The sequence below is a fragment of the Papio anubis genome, chromosome 18 (assembly GCF_008728515.1).
Source record: "Papio anubis isolate 15944 chromosome 18, Panubis1.0, whole genome shotgun sequence".
Classification (NCBI taxonomy): Eukaryota; Metazoa; Chordata; class Mammalia; order Primates; family Cercopithecidae; genus Papio; species Papio anubis.
The window spans coordinates 53,505,571-53,527,261 of NC_044993.1; the positions used below are offsets into that span (position 1 = coordinate 53,505,571).

The window sequence follows — 21,691 nt, forward strand, 5'->3', positions numbered from 1 at the left end:
CGCCTCTTACCTGTCACAGCGCTTCCGCAGCTGTTCCCAAATCAGCAAAACCAGCTCTGTCTTCACCTGCTGCAGGTAGGGGCCCATGGACCCTGACGTGTCCAGCAAAATGCATACTTTGCTCTCCAAAACAGTGCCAAACAGTCGGCGGCTCCCTGCTCCGAGACAGGTGGGGCAGAGGCAGGGGGTGAGGGGTCCCTCCTCCTGGGTGGTTTCCCTCACTGTATCTATCAACTATAAAGTCTTGCGACACCTGTTGCCTGCCTCATCATTGATTGGATGTCACCCCACTGGGAGACGGCCTTTGTGGTGCTGTGGGAGGGGGCGATTGTCCAAGGGCAGACCTGATCAGCGGTTTGGGCTTTAGGAGATCAAGATTTCAGCTCTGGCTTTGTCTGTGATGAGTTGTATAAGCGGTTAAACCTCCTGGGCTTGAGTTTCTTCATCCTTAAAGTTAAGTGATTGGATTCAATAGTATCATGATATTGCTTTGAAATATTAGATAGTGTTTGGGTGTGTACTGGTATGTCAGCTGGGGGACTTGTACTACAAAAGAAATCGCTGGATCTCTGGTTTTAAGTCACCATTCCCAGGGGTAATGTGACTGGGAGTGGAGAGAGGCTCATGCCTTCTCTGTCCCAGCTCAGCCTCTGACCTGACAACTGTACCTGGAGCAGCAGTCATCATGACGCCCCTGTCCGTGGACCATCTATACCAGGTCCTACTGCAGAGGACTGGACCTAATGAATTTACGTAGACCCTGAGTGGCACATACAAGGCCACCTGTAGGATCTCCATATAGGACTCCCTTCCTCCCTCCTCCTATTGCCCCAGAAACCCTCCAGGCCCCATAGCCTGAATCCCCTCCTGTCCAGTTCTAGCTGTCTGCCCACCTTCTTGGGTTTGATGCTTCAGACCATCTCTTAATCCACAGCCCAACCCTGTCCATTTGCCTTTCCAGGAGGGGACTTGGTGCTCTCTGAAAAGAGGTCCGCGGTGGCTTACACCTATAATCCCAGGACTTTGGGAGGCCGAGGCAGGAGGATCGCTTGAGCCTAGGAGTTCAGAGCCAGCCTGCACAACATAGCGAGACTCTGTATCTTAAAAAAATAAATAAAGTAAGCTGGGCATGGTGGCACGTGCCTGTAGTCTCAGCTCCTTGCAAGGCTGAGGTGGGAGGATTGTTTGTGCCCAGTTCGAGGCTGCAGTGAGCCATGACTGCACCACTGGACTCCAGACTAGGTGACAGAGCAAGACCATGTTTCTAAAATAAAATAGTAATAATAATAAAAAAACAGAGGGTTTCTGCTCTGTCAGTTCCCCTTACCCCATCTGTACCTCCAGGGTTGTTTTGCTAGGGCCCAGTCAATATTAAAGCAAACCTTTTGACAGTGAGCCCCTTGTCATTTGCAGGAAGGCAAGGTGTGGCAGGTGGCCTTGCAGAGCAGGCTGTGACGTGTGTGAGCTCCCGCTGGAGCTCTTGGGCCCATGTTCTAACTCCCTGTTATCCAGCCCCTTGCCTGTCCTCTGAACCCACTGTCATTTTTTTTTTTTTTTGGACAGAGTTTCACTCTTGTTGCCCAGGCTGGAGTGCAGTGGTGCGATCTCAGCTCACTGCAACCTCCGCAATTCTCCTGCCTCAGCCTCCCAAGTAGCTGGGATTACAGGTGCCTGCCACCATGCCTGGCTAATTTTTTGTATTTTTAGTAGGGTATTTTTATATTTTCATCATGTTGGCCAGGCTGGTTTCAAACTACTGACTGGTGATCCACTCGCCTTGGCTTCCCCAAGTGCAGAGATTACAGGCATGAGCCACCACGCCCAGCCTCCCAGTGTCATGTTGTACCTGGATGATGTTCCTGGCCTAATCCTCTGATCTGCAGTTCTCACAAGGCCTGGCTTTGGAAGGACTGATACTGGGGTCCCTGGGGCTAGCCTTCCACATCCCCTCATGCTCCTCCACCCTTTAGGGCAGTGGGCAGGCTCACCGGACAGCAGCCACTGCAGCCTCTGGACATAGCGCCTTAACACCTTCTCCAAGTGCCTGATGTACACCTCCATCTCCCCAGGCGTCCACTGAATGTGTCTCACCACTCCCTGGGTTAAGGCAAGTGGAGGCAAGCATCCATCCCATCAGCCGTTTCTTCATATCCCCATCACCCCCTAAAATTGTTTGTTCCATCATGGTTAACAATTCTCAAAACATTTGTTGGCTGGGCATGGTGGCTCATCCCTGTAATCCCAGTGCTTTGGGAGGCCGAGACAGGAGGATCACTTGAGCCCAGGAGATCAAGACCAGCCTGGGCAACATAGGGAGACCTCATCTCTTCCAAAAACAGAAAATTAGCGGGCGTGGTGGCATGTGCCTGTGGTCCCAGCTGCTTAGGGGAGGCTGAGGTGGGAGGGTTGCCTGAGCCCAGGGAGGTAGAGGCTGCAGTGAGCTGCAATTGCACCACTGCACTCCTGCCTGGATGACAGAGCAAGATCCTGTCTCAACAAACAAACAAAAACCCACAAAAAATAACCATCTGTTAAGTATATGTTTTTTGTTTGTTTGTTTAAAGCCTTTTTTTCTTTTATTAAACTAGTAGATTTATGGTTCTACAAAGGAGTAGAGAATTAGGATGATTTTGGTTTTTGGCAAATGCAGTTGCTGTATTAATAAAAATCATAATAATCTCTAATTTTTGTTTTTTGAGACAGAGTCTCACTCTGTTGCCCAGGCTGTAGTGCAGTGGTGCGATCTCGGCTCACTGCAGCCTCCGCCTCCCGGGTTCAAGCAATTCTCCTACCTCAGCCTCCTGAGTAGCTGGGATTATAGGTGCACGGCACCATGCCTGGCTAATTTTTGTGTTTACACTAGAGATGGGGTTTCACTGTGCTGGCCAGGGTGGTCTTGAACTCCTGACCTCAGGTGATCCTGCCGCCTCGGCCTCCCAAAGTGCTGGGACTACAGGCGTGAGCCACTGCGCCTGGTCAATGATCTCTAAATTTTAAAATAGAAAACGCTTAATGGTGGGTTAAGAAGTTCATAAATTTTGAACTAAATAATGACTTAGGGTGGAGAGGGGCAGCATACTGGAATGACCCTATGTTCCTCTAGTGAATAATTTTGAATTTTTGTGGCTATTTTTAGTTTCCCCTAATCTTGATAATGTAGGATAAAAGGGCAAGGAGAGAAATGATCTGATTTTCATTCTGTACTAAATTTACATATTCTAGTGTCAAAGCAATAAAAAATCACCCCAAAATTAGAAAATAGAGAAGAGAACCCTTCACTTTCTATTACAACCCCTATTTGCTGCCATAACAGAACCGTCATCAGTATTGGGGTACAGCATTCTTATGGGTGAACACTTCAGCCATGGTCCAATCTTCTCAGCAATTGCTACTTTTTCTTATCTTTTCCTTTTTATGTTTTAAGAGATAGGCTCCTGCTCCATGACCCAGGCTGGAGTGCAGTGGCGTGATCATGGCTCACTGCAGCCTTAAACTCCATGACTCAACTCATCCTCCCGCCTCAGCCTCCCAAGTAGCTGGGAATACAGGTACACAGCTACCTGGCTAATCTAATTTTTTTTTCCAGAGATGGGGTCTTGCTATGTTGCCCAGGCTGGTCTCAAACTCTTGGGCTCAAGCAATCCTCCCACCTCAGCCTCCCAAAGCACTTGGTACTATAGGCAGGAGTCACCGCACCTGGCCTCAGCAATTGTTTCTAATTCTTACTCCAATGAGCCCATCTAACCCTGGAATGGGATCTGAGGCCCTCTGGGAAGTTGGCTTTTTTCCCAACAGGATTTTGCCTCTCCTATTTGGTGAGGGGAGTCTCATTTTGGGGAGGAGGGCAGTTCCCACAAGCAGAAATAGAGGCCAGAGTGCCCTACACTGCTCTCTGCCATTTGCAGCTGAGTTGGGAGAGAAAAAAAAATGGTGATGAAAATCGTGACTTACACGGATCTCAACGCTGGGGAAGATGCTGCAGTGTTTGGCTGATGCTGACCTCTGTCCTGACTTTTGATGAGTGCAGTTGGGACCCATGCATCTGGAAATCTCCAGCTTCAATTTTTTGAGCCCATATTTTGCCATCCACTTTAGAATAAAGGAAGGAACTATTATCTTAGGCAATTCAGACTCAACTGAATGATCATCTGATTCATTATGAGAACCTCATGTTTGAAACCTGTATGATGTTTGAAATGTGGGATTCCCAGGTCCTCACTGAGCATCCATCCCATGCAAATTCCTTCCCTGGCTTTGGGGGAGAAGTGCACAAGAAATATGGGGGCAGGCTCAGTGCAGTGGCTCACGCCTGTAATCCCAGCACTTTGGGAGGCTGACAGGGGTGGATCACCTGAGGTCAGGAGTTTGAGAACAGCCTGACCAACATGGTGAAACCCCATCTCTACTAAATACAAAAAATTAGCCAGGTGTGGTGGTGCATGCCTGTAATCCCAGCTACTTGGGAGGCTGAGGCAGGAGAATCGTTTGAACCCAGGAGGTGGAGGTTGCAGTGAGCTAAGATAGTGCTACTGCACTTCAGCCTGGGCAACAAGAGTGAAACTCTGTCTCAAAAAAAATAAAAAAAAGAAATATTGGGGGTGAACAACAAAATCTATTGAGCACCTCCCAGACCCTAGTCTAGTGGACGCTGTTGCTTCCCCAACATCCATTTCAACCCCACCCACAACATTTGAGTGGAAAGCCCTGATTGGTCGAAAACTCAGACTCTAACCCAATTAGGATAATCTCAGTCTCCTTGTCACAACAAGGGACACAACAATGGGCAGGCTCAAAGCAGCCAGGGATGGCATCCGCCATCGACACAATCAGACCCAAGCTCAGGCTTTTATTGAATAGTTGTGGGACGACCGTCCCCTTAGGCACAAGATGGGGGATTTCCATTGATTTCACTTTAATGAATCTTCACATCAATCTTATTTGACAGGCACAATTGTCCTTATTTTAGAAAGGCAGTGAGATTGAGTGTAGCTAGGTGACTTGCCCAAGGTCACCCAGGCAGGAAATAGCAGACCTAGATTTTGAATTTAGTTCTATTTAACCCTTATCCTATCTGCCACAGTAAGGAATTGTTCTTATCAGGTTTGTCCTTTTTTTTTTTTTTTTTTTTTTTTTTTTTGACACAGAGTCTTCCTCTGTCACCCAGGCTGGAGTGCAGTGGCGCAATCTCGGTTCACTGCAACCTCCACCTCCTGGTTTCAAGCGATTCTCATGCTGTAGCCTCCCAAGTAGCTGGGACTACAGGGCGTGCCACTGCACCTGGCTAATTTTTAAATTTTTAGTAGAGAAGGGGTTTCACCATGTTGGCCAGGTGGTCTCGAACTCCTGACCTCAAGTGATCCACCCTCCTCGGCCTCCCAAAGTGCTGGGATTACAGGTGTGAGTCACTGTGCCCAGCCTGTTCTCATTTCTGATTATACCCCCACTCCTAGAAGTAATGGCTGGTGGAAGGAATTACTCTGTTGCTTAATGGGCATGTGCTGGTACAAGCGACTTAATACCTCTTGGCTTGAGCAAACTGTATCCTTTGTGGGTAAGTCAATAGAAGAGCTAATCCTTCTCACGCCCCTTCCTTGAGGGTACTTCTTGTACACCGAGCCTAGGAGAAGCAGAGTACGGTCATTGCTATAGTTTGGATGTTTGAGCCCCTGCAAACCTCATGAAATGTGATACCCAGTGTTGGGGATGGGGCTTGATGGGAGGTGTTTGGGTCATGGGAACGGATCCTTCATGAATAGATCAATGCCCTCCCTGGTGACAGGGTGGGGAGCGAGTGAGTTCTCCCTCTATTAGTTGCCGCAAATGCTGGCTGTTAAATAAAAGCCTGGTACCTCCCCATTCTCTTGCTTCCTCTCTCTCCATGTGATCTCTGCACATGCCAGCTCCCCAGTGCCTTACACCATGAGTGGAAGCAGCCTGAGGCTCTCACCAGATGCCCAAACTTCCAGCCAGCAGAACCCTGAGCTAAATAAACCTGTTTTCTTTATAAATTACCTAGCCTTGGGTATTCCTTTATAGAAGCACAAATGAACTAAGATGGTCACTCTGTGTACCTCTCTTCCCTCCCCCTGCTCCCTTTTTCACGTCAATTTCTCTGTCAATCAAGTCAGTTGTAAAAGCCCTTAGTGCAATTTGCTGAGAGGTAGAAAGGGAGGCTGTTGGGTGGATGGGGAAAGGCTGTTTGGGAATGAATTGTTCTCCCGCCTAGCAATGAATTGTTCTTGGGATCTGCACCATTTCACAGCAGTCAATCAGGCTGGCCTAGGGGACTCATCTCCATCCCTTCCCATCTGCCTTAGAGCTAAGGAAACTGCACCTAGTGGACAGAGTCAGAGTGCCTGAGGATCTCAGGAGGTCTCATCTTCAATATTGACTTTTCTCATTCCCTGGTTGTTGTCAAAATTTTGCATGTCCATTTCCCAGGGCTGGGAGAACTGAGTTGTTTGAGGACAGGCTTGCTGCAGACGCACCAGTGCCCAGGTCCTGGGACAGCAGGAGGGGTTCCTTCCCGTGGTACCTGCTGCCCTTACAGCTCCCCCAGGGCCAGGGGGCCTGTCCAGACACCTGCATAGCCTCTAACTTACCCACATTATTCCCTTTCTCTGTGTAGAACAGCGAAAGAGATGTCTCTGCTTCCCTTGACTTGGTCTTCCTCCTCTGTTCCATCATCCCTTCTTTCATTGGCTGGGCCGCAGCTGAAGAACATTTGGCTTGTTGGCTGGAGCAGCTGTGTGCATTCTTGCGCTATAGCTGTCCAGCTTGGCTTAGAGACACTCAAGTTCAGCTATACTTCACCCCAGGAAATGGGGCTCCAGGATGACTTCAAGGCACCCCGTGTCCCCACCCCAGGTCTCTGGCTTTGCTTGGATCAGAAATAGCTATAGCTACCATTTACCGAGTCCAGATCCTTCCCTGGCATTGTGCTAAGTGCTCTGAGTATGCTGCCTCGCTTCATCCTCACAGTCCCCCAGTTTACAGATGAAGTAAGTGGGACTCCACCAGTAAGAAGCAGGGCAATGATTCTACCTGGTCCTGCTGACTCCAGAACTCTGCTCTGAGCCACTCTGCCATACCTTTGACATCAGAAATAAAATACATGGTCTTAGGTTCTATGAGCTGAATACTTTCATAAAGATTGTGAAGGCCTGTTACCACTAGTGGCACATGATCCTTAGCCCCCCGAGCCTCAGTTCCTTTGTCAGTACAATAGGAAGCTGATAGAGTACCGATACAAAGGATTGATCATTATAGGCTCTAAATGGGACAATCTTAGCAGATGGGCTGGCACATGATCAACACTCAGGATCATTGATCGTTTTAGTTACTATCATTATTGCTATTATGATTATTATTTTAAGAGATGTGGCCAGGGGTGGTGGCTCACCCCTGTAATCTCAGCACTTTGAGAGGCTGAGGTGGATGAATTGCCTGAGCTCAGGACTTGGAGACTAGCCTGGGCAACATGGTGAAACCCCATCTCTATTAAAAATACAAAAAATTAGCCAGGCATGGTGGCACCCACCTATAGTCCCAGCCACTCAGGAGGCTGAGGCACGAGAATTGCTTGAACCCAGGAGGTGGAGGTTGCAGTGAGCTGAGATCACACCACTGCACTCCAGCCTGGGTGACAGACCGAGACTCTGTCTCAAAAAAAAAAAAAAAAAAGTATAGACAGGGTCTTGCTCTGTCACTGAGGTTAGAATGCAGTGGTGCAATCATAGCTCACTGCAGCCTTGAACTTCTGGGCTCAAGCCATCTCCTGCCTCAGCCTCCTGAGTAGCTGGGGGACTACAGGCATGCACCACCACATCTGGCTTTTTTTTTTTTTTTCTTGGTAGAGATGGAGTCTTGCTATGTTGTCAAGGCTTGAACTCCTGACCTCAAGTGATTCTTCCACCTCAGCCTCCAAAAGTGCTGGGATTACAGGCATGAACTTCCACACCTGGCTTTAGTTACTATCATTATTAACCCATGCCTCAGCCGTGACCATGACATCCCTCCACCCTGCTTGACTGTGGTCGTGCCTTACCTGGTGAGATGCCAGCTCTGCTACTGAGTGGACGCCATTTCAGAGATTTCAGCAGGGGGCTCTTCTCTCTGTCAGGGTCATCTTTAATGCTCTAGAAAACAGGTGGTCTTTCTCATCAGAGGAGTGTTCCCTGTGGCAGGCAGGGCCTCAGTTACCCCGACCTCAATCTGTCCATGAGGAACTTTTGCAGGGAGGAGCCTAAGGGAGGGGACTCCTCAGATAGGTTTGGCCCCTCTCCTGCAGCAGATTCAGAGGGGACTCTGGGTTTTGAGGTGAAAAAGTATGGGTGTGTACATGTGTGTATGAGTGTATATGCATGTGTGTGCATGTGCATATGTGTATGTATGCATGTGTATGTGTGTGAGATGACAGTGAGACAGCTGCTAGTGAGAGCGCTATGGGGGTTTGCCAGAACTTTCTTCATCAGTTACCTGCCCCTCTTCCTAATGGACTGGGACGTCTGGGCTTCCAGCATGACAACAGAAATTTAGGTAACTTCTTGCCTTATCAGGCACCTCAGTTTTTTTTTTTTTTGGTTTGTTTGTTTTCTTTTTTAAGATGGAGTCTGGCTCTGTCACCCAGGCTGGAGTGCAGCAGCATGATCTCGGATCACTGCAAGCTCTGCCTCCCAGGTTCAAGCAATTCTCCCTGCCTCAGCCTCCCGAGTAGCTGGGATTACAGGTGCCCGCCATCACACCCGGCTAATTTTTGTATTTTTAGTAGAGAGGGGGTTTCACCATGTTGGCCAGGATGGTCTCGATCTCTTGACCTCGTGATCCACCTGCCTCGGCCTCCCAAAGTGCTGGGATCACAGGTGTGAGCCACTGAGCCTGGCCCAGGCATCTGTTTTAAGGGAAGAGTTCCTTCATTCTCAGCCACGACCGGAGTGTGATGGTCATTAAAAAGTCACTCTCTGGGGAGCACCCCGCCTGGTTTCAGGAGGCACTCAGGAAGCACTGGAGGCTCAAGAGGCAGCCCCTGAGGAGGGGGTGAAGTGCCTGAGCTGGCTCATGAAACCTGGTGGAGTTCCCCGAACGAGGGCAGAGCCTGGCTGCACAGGCTCTCCTGGAAAGGCAGCCCTTTGACTGGGAATCTGCTACCTACGGTCTGGGATGGATTTCCACATTCTGAACATGGGCTGCACTCACAGGGTCTGAGTCATGCAATGCTGAGGGACTCACAGGTGTCCCTCCCAGTCTGCTCACAAGCACAGGTGCCTCTGAGGTCTTTCCTCTAGAGCCCTTCTGACTTCCAAGGTGGGTGGGTACTTAATGGAGGACAGAATTGACAGGCTGTGAATGGGGATAAACCCCTAGCAGGTGCAGCCCACCCTCAGGCTCCTATCGGCCCCTCCAAAGTCTTAGGCGGCAGTGGGAAGAGCCCTTAGAGACCCTAATTCCTTTGCCTCCAAGAGACCCTCCAGGATAAGCCATCAGATGAAACAGGTGGGTGTCAATTCTGTGGCATCCTCAGTATCAGGGTAGGGAAAAGGCTGGGATAGGCTGGCAGAGCCAAGGGTGGGGTGGGGGAGGCCAGAGGAGCCCCAGAGCTGAGGAGCCGGCCCCCCGGGGGAGATTTTCCACTGGAGGCCTGGGCAAGAGGCACCCAAGGGACACTCACCACTGAAGCGCCCACCCCATCCCTGCTGCCCCAGCCATTGTAAGACCCAGGAAAGACCAGAAGACAAACAGGAAACCAAATCCTCCGCGTGTTATTAGGAGGCGAGTCAAACCATTCTGGCCCCCAACGGGGCAGTGGGCCTGGGAGGGCAGAGCTTCTTGGGCTGACTTCTTAGCTGAAGTGTCTTTGGTTTTTCTTTCAGGAGGGCTGCACTTCCCAGTACTTTTCTTGAATGGTTCTTCAGGGAGGCCATGAGGAAGGCACACTGCAGTGGGATTGGGAGGGTCAGTGGCACCCCCAGCCACTGTGGACACGGACACACACACACACACACACACACACAGAGAAAGAGAGAGAGAACACACACACACACACACACACACACACAGAGTGCAGAAGGGACTGTATCCACTGGAACCTCTGTCATCCTCTGACATCCACTGGAACCTTTTCATCCCTAGAAAGCCACCTGGGGCTGAGAGTGCTATGGACCAATCCTATGAACAACAGTAAGGACCAGGTATGGGTGCCTGGGAGGCATAGGCTCTGGGTTAGTGAATACTTGGGAGTCTCCGACCCTCATGCCAACAAGTCACGTCAGCTACGCCAGTAGGGTAGGTGCTATCGTCTCCTCATTTTACACATGAGGAAACCAAAGCTCTGAAGCTGTCATCACAGAGTTAACAAGAATGCTGGACAAAAATCTAGTTATCATGAAGCCCTGATCAGGCTGTACATAGCCCCACTTCTTTGTAACCTAAAGTCACATAGCACCAGATCCTGGCTGTTTGCATCCCCATTGTTCCTCTAGATAGGATTTCTGGCATCAGAATCACAAGGCTTTTGTTTAAGATTGCTTAAGATGTTTTTCAGACCCGAATTCCAGCAAAGTAGCTGATGCCAACCAGTTTGAAGACCCCCAGAGGAACAGGAACAGCATGAGAACACAGCTTCTTCATCTCCCCTGCCCATGACTCCAGCCTGCACTCAACTAGTCAGTGATCTCCACACTTCAGCCCGCTGCAATACCCTTAAAAACCTTAATGTCAAATTCCCCGGGGAGATGGATTTGAGGTTCCCTCCCATCTCCTCGTTTGGCCGTTCTACAATTAAACTTTTTTTCTCTGCCACAACCCAGTGTCTCTGCGCATTGACTTGCCATGCATATCTGGCAACAGATCTATTAGTTACAGCTCTGTGAGCTTAAGGTTCTCATCTAAGGCCACCTTATCAGTGTGTAGAGAAACTTCAATTCAAACCAGGTGGGTCTGGTTCCAAAGCCAGCACCCTTCCATTGTGAGACACTGTGGCCTCCACTTGTGGGCCGGTCAGCCTGACTGGTTCCCCAGCAATTATTCTCAATCAAAGCTCCAGAAGACACCACTCAAATGTAAATAAGCATCCTCTGGAAAGGTGAATCACACAGTCATTGCCCATTAACATCATATGAATGAGTTTATCAGATGAGGGAATGGGACTGCGTGCACCTGAGGGTAAGGGATATTTCTTTATTTTTTATTTATTTATTTTGAGACGGAGTCTCACTTTGTCACCAGGCTGGAGTGCAGTGGCGTGATCTCAGCTCACTGCAACCTCTGCCTCCCAGGTTCAAGGATTCTCTTGCCTCAGCCTCCAGAATAGCTGGGATTACAGGTGCACACCACTACACCCAGCTAGTGTGTGTGTGTGTGTGTGTGTATTTTTAGTAGAGACGGGGTTTCACCATGTTAGCCACGATGGTCTCAATCTCCTGACCTTGAGATCTGCCCGCCTCGGCCTTCCAAAGTGCTGGGATTACAGGCGTGAGCCACTGCGCCCAGCCGGGAAGGGATATTTTAAAAGCACCAAAAGGGTCCCTTTTGGGGAAGACAGCACAGGCACGCAGGGGGAGCCACAGATCTGCAGATCCAGTGGCCACAGAGGAATAGAAGATGGAGATGTGGCCCCGCCCTCCCAGGAGTCCACGGTTGTCTGGGAAGTGAGTCCTTCTGCGAGTGGTGGAGTCCAGGAGTCTCCTTCACAGGCTCCTCCACTCCATTGCCTCGACCACACCCTTGCTAAGTGCCCTCTGTCCATCATTGTGGCTTAAACTGCCCCAAATCTCCATCTCCAGCCATGTCTTTTCCCACCTGCCTGTAGGGTACCCTCACTTGTCATCTCGCAGGCTCCACAAACTCACCCTTGTACCAGACCAGCCTTCCCTGCACCGTCCTTCCATGGGCTTTTCCTCCTGTTTTCTCCATCTTGGTCAATGGCCTCACTGTCTACTGGGTGCCCCAGTAAGGAGCGTGGGGGTCACTTTGGATGTCTTCTCTTTCACACTGCCTCTTTAATCACTTGCAAGTCCAAGGAATTCTTCCTTAGATGTTCATTGCTCCTCACGTGATCTGGCCCCTAGCTACCTCTCTCATTGTATCTTGTCCTGCTCAACTCCTCTCTCTGAGGAAGTAACATTTTAGTCTCAAAGGACTCCCACCTTGACCAAACTTTAGCCAGGCTCCTCTAAACCATCTTCTCAATGACGCCTTGACCTTGGCCTGCTGAACTCAGTTTTGGCAAAGAATTCTGCTAAGTCAGTTTAGTGAGACCTGTCCCATCCTTGATATCCAATCAAGTTCCTCATCTCCCATCTGAGAAATCTTTTTTTTTTAATGATTTTTAGAAAATTCTTTAATAGAGATGGGGTTTTACCATGCTGCCGAGGCTGGTCTCAAACTCCTGGGCTCCAGCATCAGCCTGCCTCGGCCTCCCAAAGTGCTGGGATTACAGGTGAGAGCCACTGTGCCCAGTTCTATTTTTGATATCTAAGCCTTTGGTCTGCCTTTAGCAAGAGCCCTGTTTAACAAGAATCCTTTTACCTATCATATTTATCCAGTTCTCTTAGTAATTTTCCATCCACTGACTCTGCTCGTTGGCTATACATCTCCAGCTATTTTGCTATTATTTAGAGTTGAGTTCAGTCTCTCTCCCCTATTGCAACAGTCTTAAATAAAGTCTTCCTTGCCATTTTAAAGGAGCAACCAGTGCAATGAAAAACAAACAGACACCAATTGCCACCAGAAGCCAGGGAGGGGCAAGGAAAGATTCTACCCAGAGCCTTCAGAGGGAGCCTGGCCCTGCTGACACCTTGATTTCAGACTTCCAGCCTCTGGAAGTGAGAGAATCAATGGTTGTTATTTTAAGCCGCCCAATTTGTGGCAGTTATGGTAGCCCCAGGAAATGAATACAAAAGGCAGTGCAGTCATTGGCCCATGCCCAGGGCATACCTTTTGGGAGTAGTTGAGAGCCTTTTCCATCTCAGACATGATGGAACTGATGTCATCGCTCTCATAAATGCCTGGAAACAAAGCACATCGTGAGCATGGGAGACAGGGTGTGGATCCTGGCAAGTATCCCCATCATTTCGATACTAGAAAGCCACCTGGAGGTGACTCAAGGGCTGGGCGTGGTGGCTCACTCCTGTAATCCCAGCACTTTGGGAGGCTGAAAAGGGAGGATTGCTTGAGGTTGGGAGTTCAAGACCAGCCTGGGCAACAGAGTTAGATCCTTTCTCTATCAAAAAATTTAAGAAATTAGTCGGGTGTGGTGGTGGACATCTGTAGTCCTAGCTGCTCAGGAGCTGGTGGGAGGGGTGGGAGGATTGCTTGAGTTCAGGAGGTTGAGGCTGCAGTGAAGTATGATGGCACCACTGCACTCCAGCCTGGGTGACAGAGGGAGACCCTGTCTCTAAAAAAAATGTTGCTTTGTGTACCATGTACTACTATCCTGCCAACCATGTGCTGTGAACATACCACCCTTCAAAAAGCAATCTAAGGGATGTTTAGGGTGCCTTCTAGCTCTGACATTCTAAAATACATATATTTTTAATTTTTAATTTTTTTGTAGAGGCAGAGTCTTGCTATGTTGCCCAGGATGGTCTCGGACTGGCCTCAAACAATCCGCTTACCTCAACTTTCCAAAGTGCTGAGATTACAGGTGTGAGCCACCACCTGACCCATAATATACTTTCAGAGTTTTACTTCTTCTTCTTCTTTTTTTTTTGAAATAGAGTCTTGCTCTGTCACCCAGGCTGGAGGGTAGTGGCGTGATCTCTGCTCACTGCAACCTCTGCTTCCTGGGTTCAAGCAATTCTGTTGTACCTCAGCCTCCTGAGTAGCTGGGACTACAGGTGTGTACCAACACACCCAGCTAATTTTTTGTATTTTTAATAGAGACAGGTTTTCACCATGTTGGCAGGGCTAGTCTCAAAGTCTTGACCTCAAGTGATCTGACCGCCTTGGCCTCTCAAAGTGCTGGGATTATGGGTATGAGCCACTGTGTCCGGCCTATTTTTTTAACTTAAAAAAATTGCAGTAAAATATACATAACATCAAACTTCCTAGTTCAATCATTTAAAAGTGTACAATTCAGTGGCATTAAGTGCATTCACATTGTTGTGCAACCATCACTGCTATCTATCTTCAGAGGAATAGTTTTACATTTTAAAATGTGATTTTCACAAGCTGCTTTTCTGGAATATATCTGTGGTCTAAGGGAGCTATGCTGGTGCTGAGGCAACTGTTTGGAATGAGCCAAAGGGATGAGGAAACACTCATGTACCTGTGTCTCCAAACCAGTGGAAGCGGCCACCTGCAGCCCGGGTGACCTCCTTGTAGGCGGCAGCCGTGTCAGTGCGACTGGCATAGCAGGCAGGGGGCGTGGTGTCCATCTTTGGCTCGCCCACGTAGAAGAGACACACGTTCAGCCGGAGGTCGCAGCCACTACAGGCCTCGGCCATGTAGGCGCTGATTGTAGGCTGGTGGGGAAGAGAAGGTAAGAGGGGCCCGCAGCTGAGGGCCTTGAAGTTGTGGGGCTCTGGGCAGCCCAGCCTGGCTATGTTTCTCCAGGGCCTTCTCTGTGCCTGGGCCAGTCCTTGGCACAAGGATGGAAAGAGATGAACCTGGGTTGCAGTTTCTCTCAATATATTTTTTTTTAATTTTTTTTATTATTATACTTTAAGTTCTGGGGTACATGTGCACAACGTGCAGGTTTGTTACATATGTATACATGTGCCATGTTGGTGTGCTGTACCCATTAACTCGTTATTTACATTAGGTATATCTCCTAATGCTATCCCTCCCCCTCCCTCCACCCTACAACAGGCCCCCGTGTGTGATGTTCCCCTTCCTGTGTCCAAGTAATCTCATTGTTCAATTCCCATCTCTCAATATTTTAACAGAGTGTGGTCGGGAGCTGGACCTGAGAGCCTCCTGACACCAGGCGTGGTCTAGACCAGTAGCATCCGCATTCCCTGGAAGCCTGCTAGAAATGCAGACTCCCAGGCCCCACCCCAGACCTACTGAACCAGGATCTGCACTATGTATGTATGTATGTATGTATGTATGTATGTATGTATGTATATATTTTAAAGAGACAGGGTCTTGCTCTGTTGCCCAGGCTGGAGTGCAGGGGCATGATCATAGCTTGCTGCAGCTTTGACCTCCTGGGCTTAAGCAATCCTTCTCCCTCAGCCTCCTAAGTAGCTGTGACTACAGGCACACGTCACCACACTTTTTTTTTTTGAGACAGAGTTTCACTCTTGTTGCCCAGGTTGGAGTGCAATGGCATGATCTTGGCTCACCACAACCTCCCGCTCCAGGGTTCAAGTGATTCTCCTGCCTCAGCCTCCCGAGTAGGTGGGATTACAGGCATGCGCCACCACGCCTGGCTAATTTTGTATTTTTAGTAGAGATGGGGTTTCTCCATGTTGGTCAAGGTGACCTCAAACTCCCAACTTCAGATGATTTACCTGCCTCAGCCTCCCAAAGTGCTGGGATTACAGGCATGAGCCACCACGCCTGGCTACATCTGGTTAATTTTTTAAATTTTATTTTTGTAGAGATGGGGTCTTGCTATGTTGCCCAGGCTGGTCTCAAGCACCTGAGCTCAAGTGATCCTCCCACCCCAGCCTCCTGAGTAGCTGGGACTACAGGCATGTGCCACCATGGCAGGTTATTTTTAAAATTTTTGTAGAAATGTGGTCTCCCTATGTTGCCCAATCTGGTCTCCAGGGCCTGCATTTTAACAGCATCCTTAGGTGCCTGTCTATACATTAAAGTTTGAGAAGCACTGCTTTAGAAATCATGCTGCAGAAAGCTTGGCGAGGTATCCACCTGGGGGAAGATGGATGAGGTCGCAAAGGATAATGGACATCCAGGACGTGGCCTACCCACCATGTCCTGGTCAGGGATGCCCCCAGTGAAGAGGTAGATTCCCTGCGATTGGTGTTTGTCTTTGTCCTTGAAGTCTACTTCCACAGCCTTCCGCAGGGCGCTGAGAACATTCCTGCTGCCCCAACACCGCAGGTTCAGAGCCCACCTGGGGAGGCAGAGATGGCCATGCTGAGGGTCATTGGCCCATGCCTAGGCATACCTTTTGGGAGTAGTTGAGAGCCTTTGCCATCTCAGATGTGATGGAGTTGATGTCATCACTCTCACAAAGTGAAGACCGCCAGGTGGGGAGAGCAGCAGATAGAAGGAAGCTGTTTTCTGATTTCTGCCCATGGCTGTTTGGGGTCAGGGACTCTAGAGAGCTACTTCCTGATGGAGAGGGGGACAGAGAAAACAACGCCTGCAAGCCTTCCCTCAGACACAGCCCCACAAAGTCTCTGCCCATCACCTACCGCCAGGCACTTTGTAAATTGTCGTGGCTCATGGGAACCATCTCAGGCCTCCAGCTTTCACTGGTGCTTCCAAACCTTTAAGAAGCAAAGAGAGTTCACTCTTAGGCTGGGGGAGGTCCACTTGGCGGCCCAGCTCTTTGGGCTTTGCAGGCTTTTAGTGGGGACAAAATTCTGATGAGATCCCCTAAAATGTGAGGATGTCACTGGCCTGGGCTAGCCTTGAGATTTCCTTGCAGGTCATATGTCCCAACATACTTCAGCCGAGACATGGCGTGAGCCAGCTTTGGTCAGCTTTCTTTCTGAAGCGTTGAGCTATGGCGTGTGGCCCCATTTAACCTCCCCTAGCATGGCTCCACATTTCTCTTCCCTATCCATACTATAGTTTTTTTGTTTTGTTTTTTTGAGACAGAGTCTTGCTTTGTTGCCCAGGCTGGAGTGCAGTGGTGGGATCTCGGCTCACTGCAAGCTCCGCCTCCCGGGTTCACGCCATTCTCCTGCCTTAGCCTCCCGAGTAGCTGGAATTACAGGTGCCTGCCATCACGCCCAGCTAATTTTTTTTGTATTATTAGTAGAGATGGAGTTTCACCGTGTTAGCCAGGATGGTCTCGATCTCCTGACCTTGTGATCTGCCCGTCTCAGTCTCCCAAAGTGCTGTTTGTTTTGTTTTTTTAAATACACGTCTATGTAATCAACAGGATTTGGTAAAGAAAAAAAATACACATCTAGCCTGGGCAGTATAGCAAGACCCCATTTCTACAAAATAAAATTAGCTGGGTATAGTGGCACATGTCTGTTGACCTAGCTACTTAGGAGGTTGAGGTGGGAGGATCACTTGAGTCCAGGAGGGTGAGGCTGTAGTGAGCTATGATTGTGCCACTGCACTCCAGCCTGGGCAACAGAGCGAGACCCCGTCTCAAAAAACAAACAAATAAACCCCCAAATCCAGAAAACCCACATTGTCTCATTTGTCCTGTAAGACAGAATTTAAGATCCTTGGGAAGGGGATTTATACTCTTTATGAATGAAAAGTTGTCCCCTCTCTAGTTTGAGATTAATTCCTCCACCTGGCCTTTGACCTCATCATCACCCATCTCTTCTGAAACTTTGCCCCACAGTTCCACCCTCACATCCACACATTCCCAACTTCTCTCCACTTCCCTCTGCCCCCAGCACCTCTCTACCTGTTTCAGACTCTCTATACTTGACAAGAACATCCTCCTTCCACTGGGAAGCTACTCTATGGGCAACTTCGCTCTTTCCTCTTTCCCCTTGTGGACAAGCTCCCTGGAAACACAATATACCACCACTTCCTCACCTCTTCAACCCATTGCAGTCAAACTTCCACCCTGGGGGTATTCTCTGGTAGAGATGAACAATGCCCTCCATTCCCCCACCAGTGGAAATATATCCCTATTATCGCTGGATAATAAATCTGGGTTCAAGTGATTCTTATGCCTCAGCCACTGGAGTAGCTGGGATTATAGGCCTGTACCACTGAGACCCACTTATTTTTGTATTTTTAGTAGATGGGGTTTCACCACGTCGGCCAGGCTGGTCTCGAACTCCTGGCTTCAAGTGATCCACCTGCCTTGACCTCTCAAAGTGCTGGGATTACAGGAGTGAGCCACCGCGCCCGACCTTCATATACTCCTTTATAGCAGTGCAGGAACGGACTAACATAGCATCCCAACACCTTTCTCTCTTGTTTTCCTCCCACCTCTCTGGGTTCTCCTTTCCTGTGTTCCTTTGGTGGTTCCCTTCTTCTGCCCACCCTTCAAATGCTGGTATTTCCCAAGTGCTGCCTTTGATTGTCTTCTCTCTCCCCTTCGCATCTCCACAGGTGCGATCCCTGCACTACCATTTATTTCATTCATATAATTAAAATGCTGATGGCTCAAAACCCCTTGTTTTTTGGCTAGGTCTCCTCACTGGAGCTCCTTCTCCTCCTAATGTTCTCCAAACTCTGGAGTGTCTCAGACTCTGGATGTTTAAAACCATCTTTCCCTTCAGAGATCTGTTCTTGGGCATCATCTTCTCTTTACCATTCTTTCACCCCCTACAGCCAGGGACGACATTCTGTAGATTCTAACTCCCCAAAATCTTTTCCATGCACCTTTTTTTTTGAGACGGAGTTTTGCTCTGTTGCCAGGCTGGACTGCAGTGGCGTGATCTTGGCTCATTGCAAGCTCCACCTCCTGGGTTCATGCCATTCTCCTGCCTCAGCCTCCTGAGAAGCTGGGACTACAAGTGCCCGCCACCACACCTGGCTAATTTTTTTGTATTTTTAGTGGAGACGGGGTTTCACCATGTTAGCCAGCATGGTCTTGATCTCCTGACCTCGTGATCTGCCCACCTTGGCCTCTCAAAGTGCTGGGATTACAGGCATGAGCCACCGTGCCCAGCCTCCATGCACCTCTTTCTTTTTTTTTTTTTTTTTTTTTGAGACGGAGTCTCGCTCTGTCACCCAGGCTGGAGTGCAGTGGCCGGATCTCAGCTCACTGCAAGCTCCGCCTCCCGGGTTCACGCCATTCTCCTGCCTCAGCCTCCCGAGTAGCTGGGACTACAGGCGCCCGCCACCTCGCCCGGCTAGTTTTTTGTCTTTTTAGTAGAGACGGGGTTTCACCGTGTTAGCCAGGATGGTCTCGATCTCCTGACCTCGTGATCCGCCCGTCTCGGCCTCCCAAAGTGCTGGGATTACAGGCATGAGCCACCGTGCCCAGCCTCCATGCACCTCTTTCTTGATTAACTTTCATTTTGGGCTCAGGGGTATGTGTGCAGGCTTGTTATATAGGTAAACTCCTGTCATGGGGGTTTGTTATATAGATTATTTCATCACGCAGGTATTAAGCCTAGTACCCATCAGTTATTTTTCCTGATCTCCTTCCTCTCACCCACACCCTCCAATAGGCCCCAGTGTGTGTTTTTCCCCTTTATGTGTCCATGTGTTTTCATCATTTAGCTCCAACTTATAAGTAAGAACATGCTGTATTTGGTTTTCTATTGCTGTGTTAGTTTGCTAGGGATTATGGCCTCCAGCTCTATACATGTTCCTGCAAAGAACATGATCTCATTCTTTTTTATGGCTGCATAGTATTCCGTGGCATATGCGTACCACATTTTCTTTATCCAGTCTACCACTGTTGGGCATTTACATTGATTCCATCTCTTGCTATTGTTAATAGTGCTGCAATGCACATATATGTGCATTCGTCTTTATGATAGAATGATTTATATTCCTTTGGGTATGTACCCAGGGATGGGATTGCTGGTTTGAATGGTAGTTCTGTTTTTAGGTCTTTGAGGAATCATCATACTGCTTTCCACCATGGTTGAACTAATTTACACTCCCAACAAGTGTGTAATTGTTCCTTTTTCTCTGAAACCTCGCCAGCACCTGTTATTTTTTGACTTTAATAATGGCCATTCTTACTGGCCACACACTATTTCTTCCATTCACAGTGCCTTGGCTTAAGCCCACTCAACACTAGGGCAGGCAATTGCAAGAGTCAAACTGGTCTCTTCCCTCCGGTATTACATCCCTTCAGTTCCTCCTTCACAGCACTGCTCGAGCATTTGAAGATGCAAACCTGATCGTATTAGTACCTTGCTTGCAATCCTCCAGTGCCTTTATATCCTATAGCACAGGAAACTCATGAGCATGGCCTATATCAATCCTCCATCACCTGTTATTTCTGTCATACACATTCTCTCCCTCTCACCCCCATATCCATGCTGAACTACCTGATGGTCCCCAAAGCTCTAACATACCTCACGCTCCTGCTCATGCTGTTGCCTCTACCTGGAACACCATTTCTCCCTATCCCATCATTCTCAGGTGCTAGGCAAACACCTACTCATTCATCAAGACTCAGCGGAAGGGGCACTTGCTCCATGAAGATGTCCTGAGCCTACTCCTCACAGGTGGAATGAACTGATCCTGCCACTGATACCTTGCAGTCCCATACCTAGCTATCTACTCATTTTTATAGAAAACACTTAATAGCACTTCTTAACATCCCTGTCTCCCACTGTTAGGCTGTGAGTTCCTCGAGGATGGGTTTTGTGTGTCTTCATGTCCATCTCCCCAGTGCCTGGCACAGGGACTGGTTCATGGCAGATTGTCAATGAAACATTGCTGAATGAATGAATGGGTAGATGAATAAATAAAATTCCTTGTCTATAATGTTACCATAAATATTTTTCTGTAGAGTTTATTAGGGAATGATTGGGCTCTGGTACAGAATAATATCTAATACTAACTGTTGACTTAATAGGTTTAGAAAATGCCCTATTTGGTTTGAGGTTGTATAAAAATCTACTCTTTAAGTGGGTTCCTTTTCTCTCTGTCTTCCCTTGTTAGTTAAAATAGTATGCAATTTTAAAAATTATATATGTAGTTTTTATGGCTGGGCTCAGTGGCTCAAGCCTGTAATCCCAGCACTTTGGGAGGCTGAGGCAGGAGGATCACTTGAGGTTAGGGGTTCGAGATCAGCCTGGCCAACATGGTGAAACTCCGTCTGTACTAGAAATACAAAGATTAGCCAGGTGTGGTGGTGTGTGCCTGTAGACCCAGCTACTTGGGAGGCTGAGGTAGAAGAATTGCTTGAACCTGGGAGGAGGAGGCTGCAGTGAACTGAGATCAAGCCACTGCACTCCAGTCTGGGAAACAGAGTGAGACTCCATCTCAAAACAAAAACAAAAACACAAACAAAAACAAACTATATATATAGTTTTTAAATTAAAAATGCTAGATATGTACTATAATTACATATAATATACAATTTTAAAACTATATTAACATTTTAAAACTATATATACTATATATAATTTTAAAACTATACATAAATTTGAAGAAAGTTCAAATCTTCAAAACCTCTCTGATCTTCATTGTATTTAATTCCAAACTATACAGTTTTAAAAATTGCATACAATTTATATATATATATACACACACACATAATTAAATGTATATGTATAATTTTTATTTATTAAAACAGAGATGGGGTCTCACTATGTTGCCCAGGCTGGTCTCAAACTCCTGGATGCAAATGATCCTCTGTCTCGGCCTCCCGAGGTGCTGGGATTACAGGTGTGAGCCACTGCACCCGGCCAAATTTATATATACAATTTTAATTTAAATTTAGAATTGGAATCCTAAATGTTTGAAAAAGTGGGGCTTGCTGGAGTCAGGCTAAGGACTGAGACTAAGGCATGGCTGGAGTCCTTCCTTTCCTCTTCTGCCTGTTTTGTCTTGGAAGCCAAATGGGCCAATGGGCTGAATTACTTTATCCTGGTTGATCAAGCAGTGTGTTTTGGGGTCACTTATCACCTTTGCCCCAGTAGGACAGTCCTGTAACCATTTA

At 48.2% G+C, this 21,691-nt stretch overlaps 1 protein-coding gene across 1 annotated transcript in view; it reads right to left on the bottom strand.

Annotated features, from left to right (window-relative positions):
* Positions 1-21,691, bottom strand: part of VWA3A (von Willebrand factor A domain containing 3A) — a 142,667-nt gene that overhangs the window by 8,151 nt on the left and 112,825 nt on the right. The window contains 11 exon segments of the mRNA XM_031658403.1: positions 11-155; positions 1,989-2,097; positions 3,952-4,089; positions 5,520-5,617; positions 6,603-6,713; positions 8,048-8,138; positions 9,780-9,932; positions 12,934-13,004; positions 14,267-14,462; positions 15,880-16,024; positions 16,329-16,403. Coding sequence (XP_031514263.1) covers positions 11-155; positions 1,989-2,097; positions 3,952-4,089; positions 5,520-5,617; positions 6,603-6,713; positions 8,048-8,138; positions 9,780-9,932; positions 12,934-13,004; positions 14,267-14,462; positions 15,880-16,024; positions 16,329-16,403 — 1,332 coding nt within the window.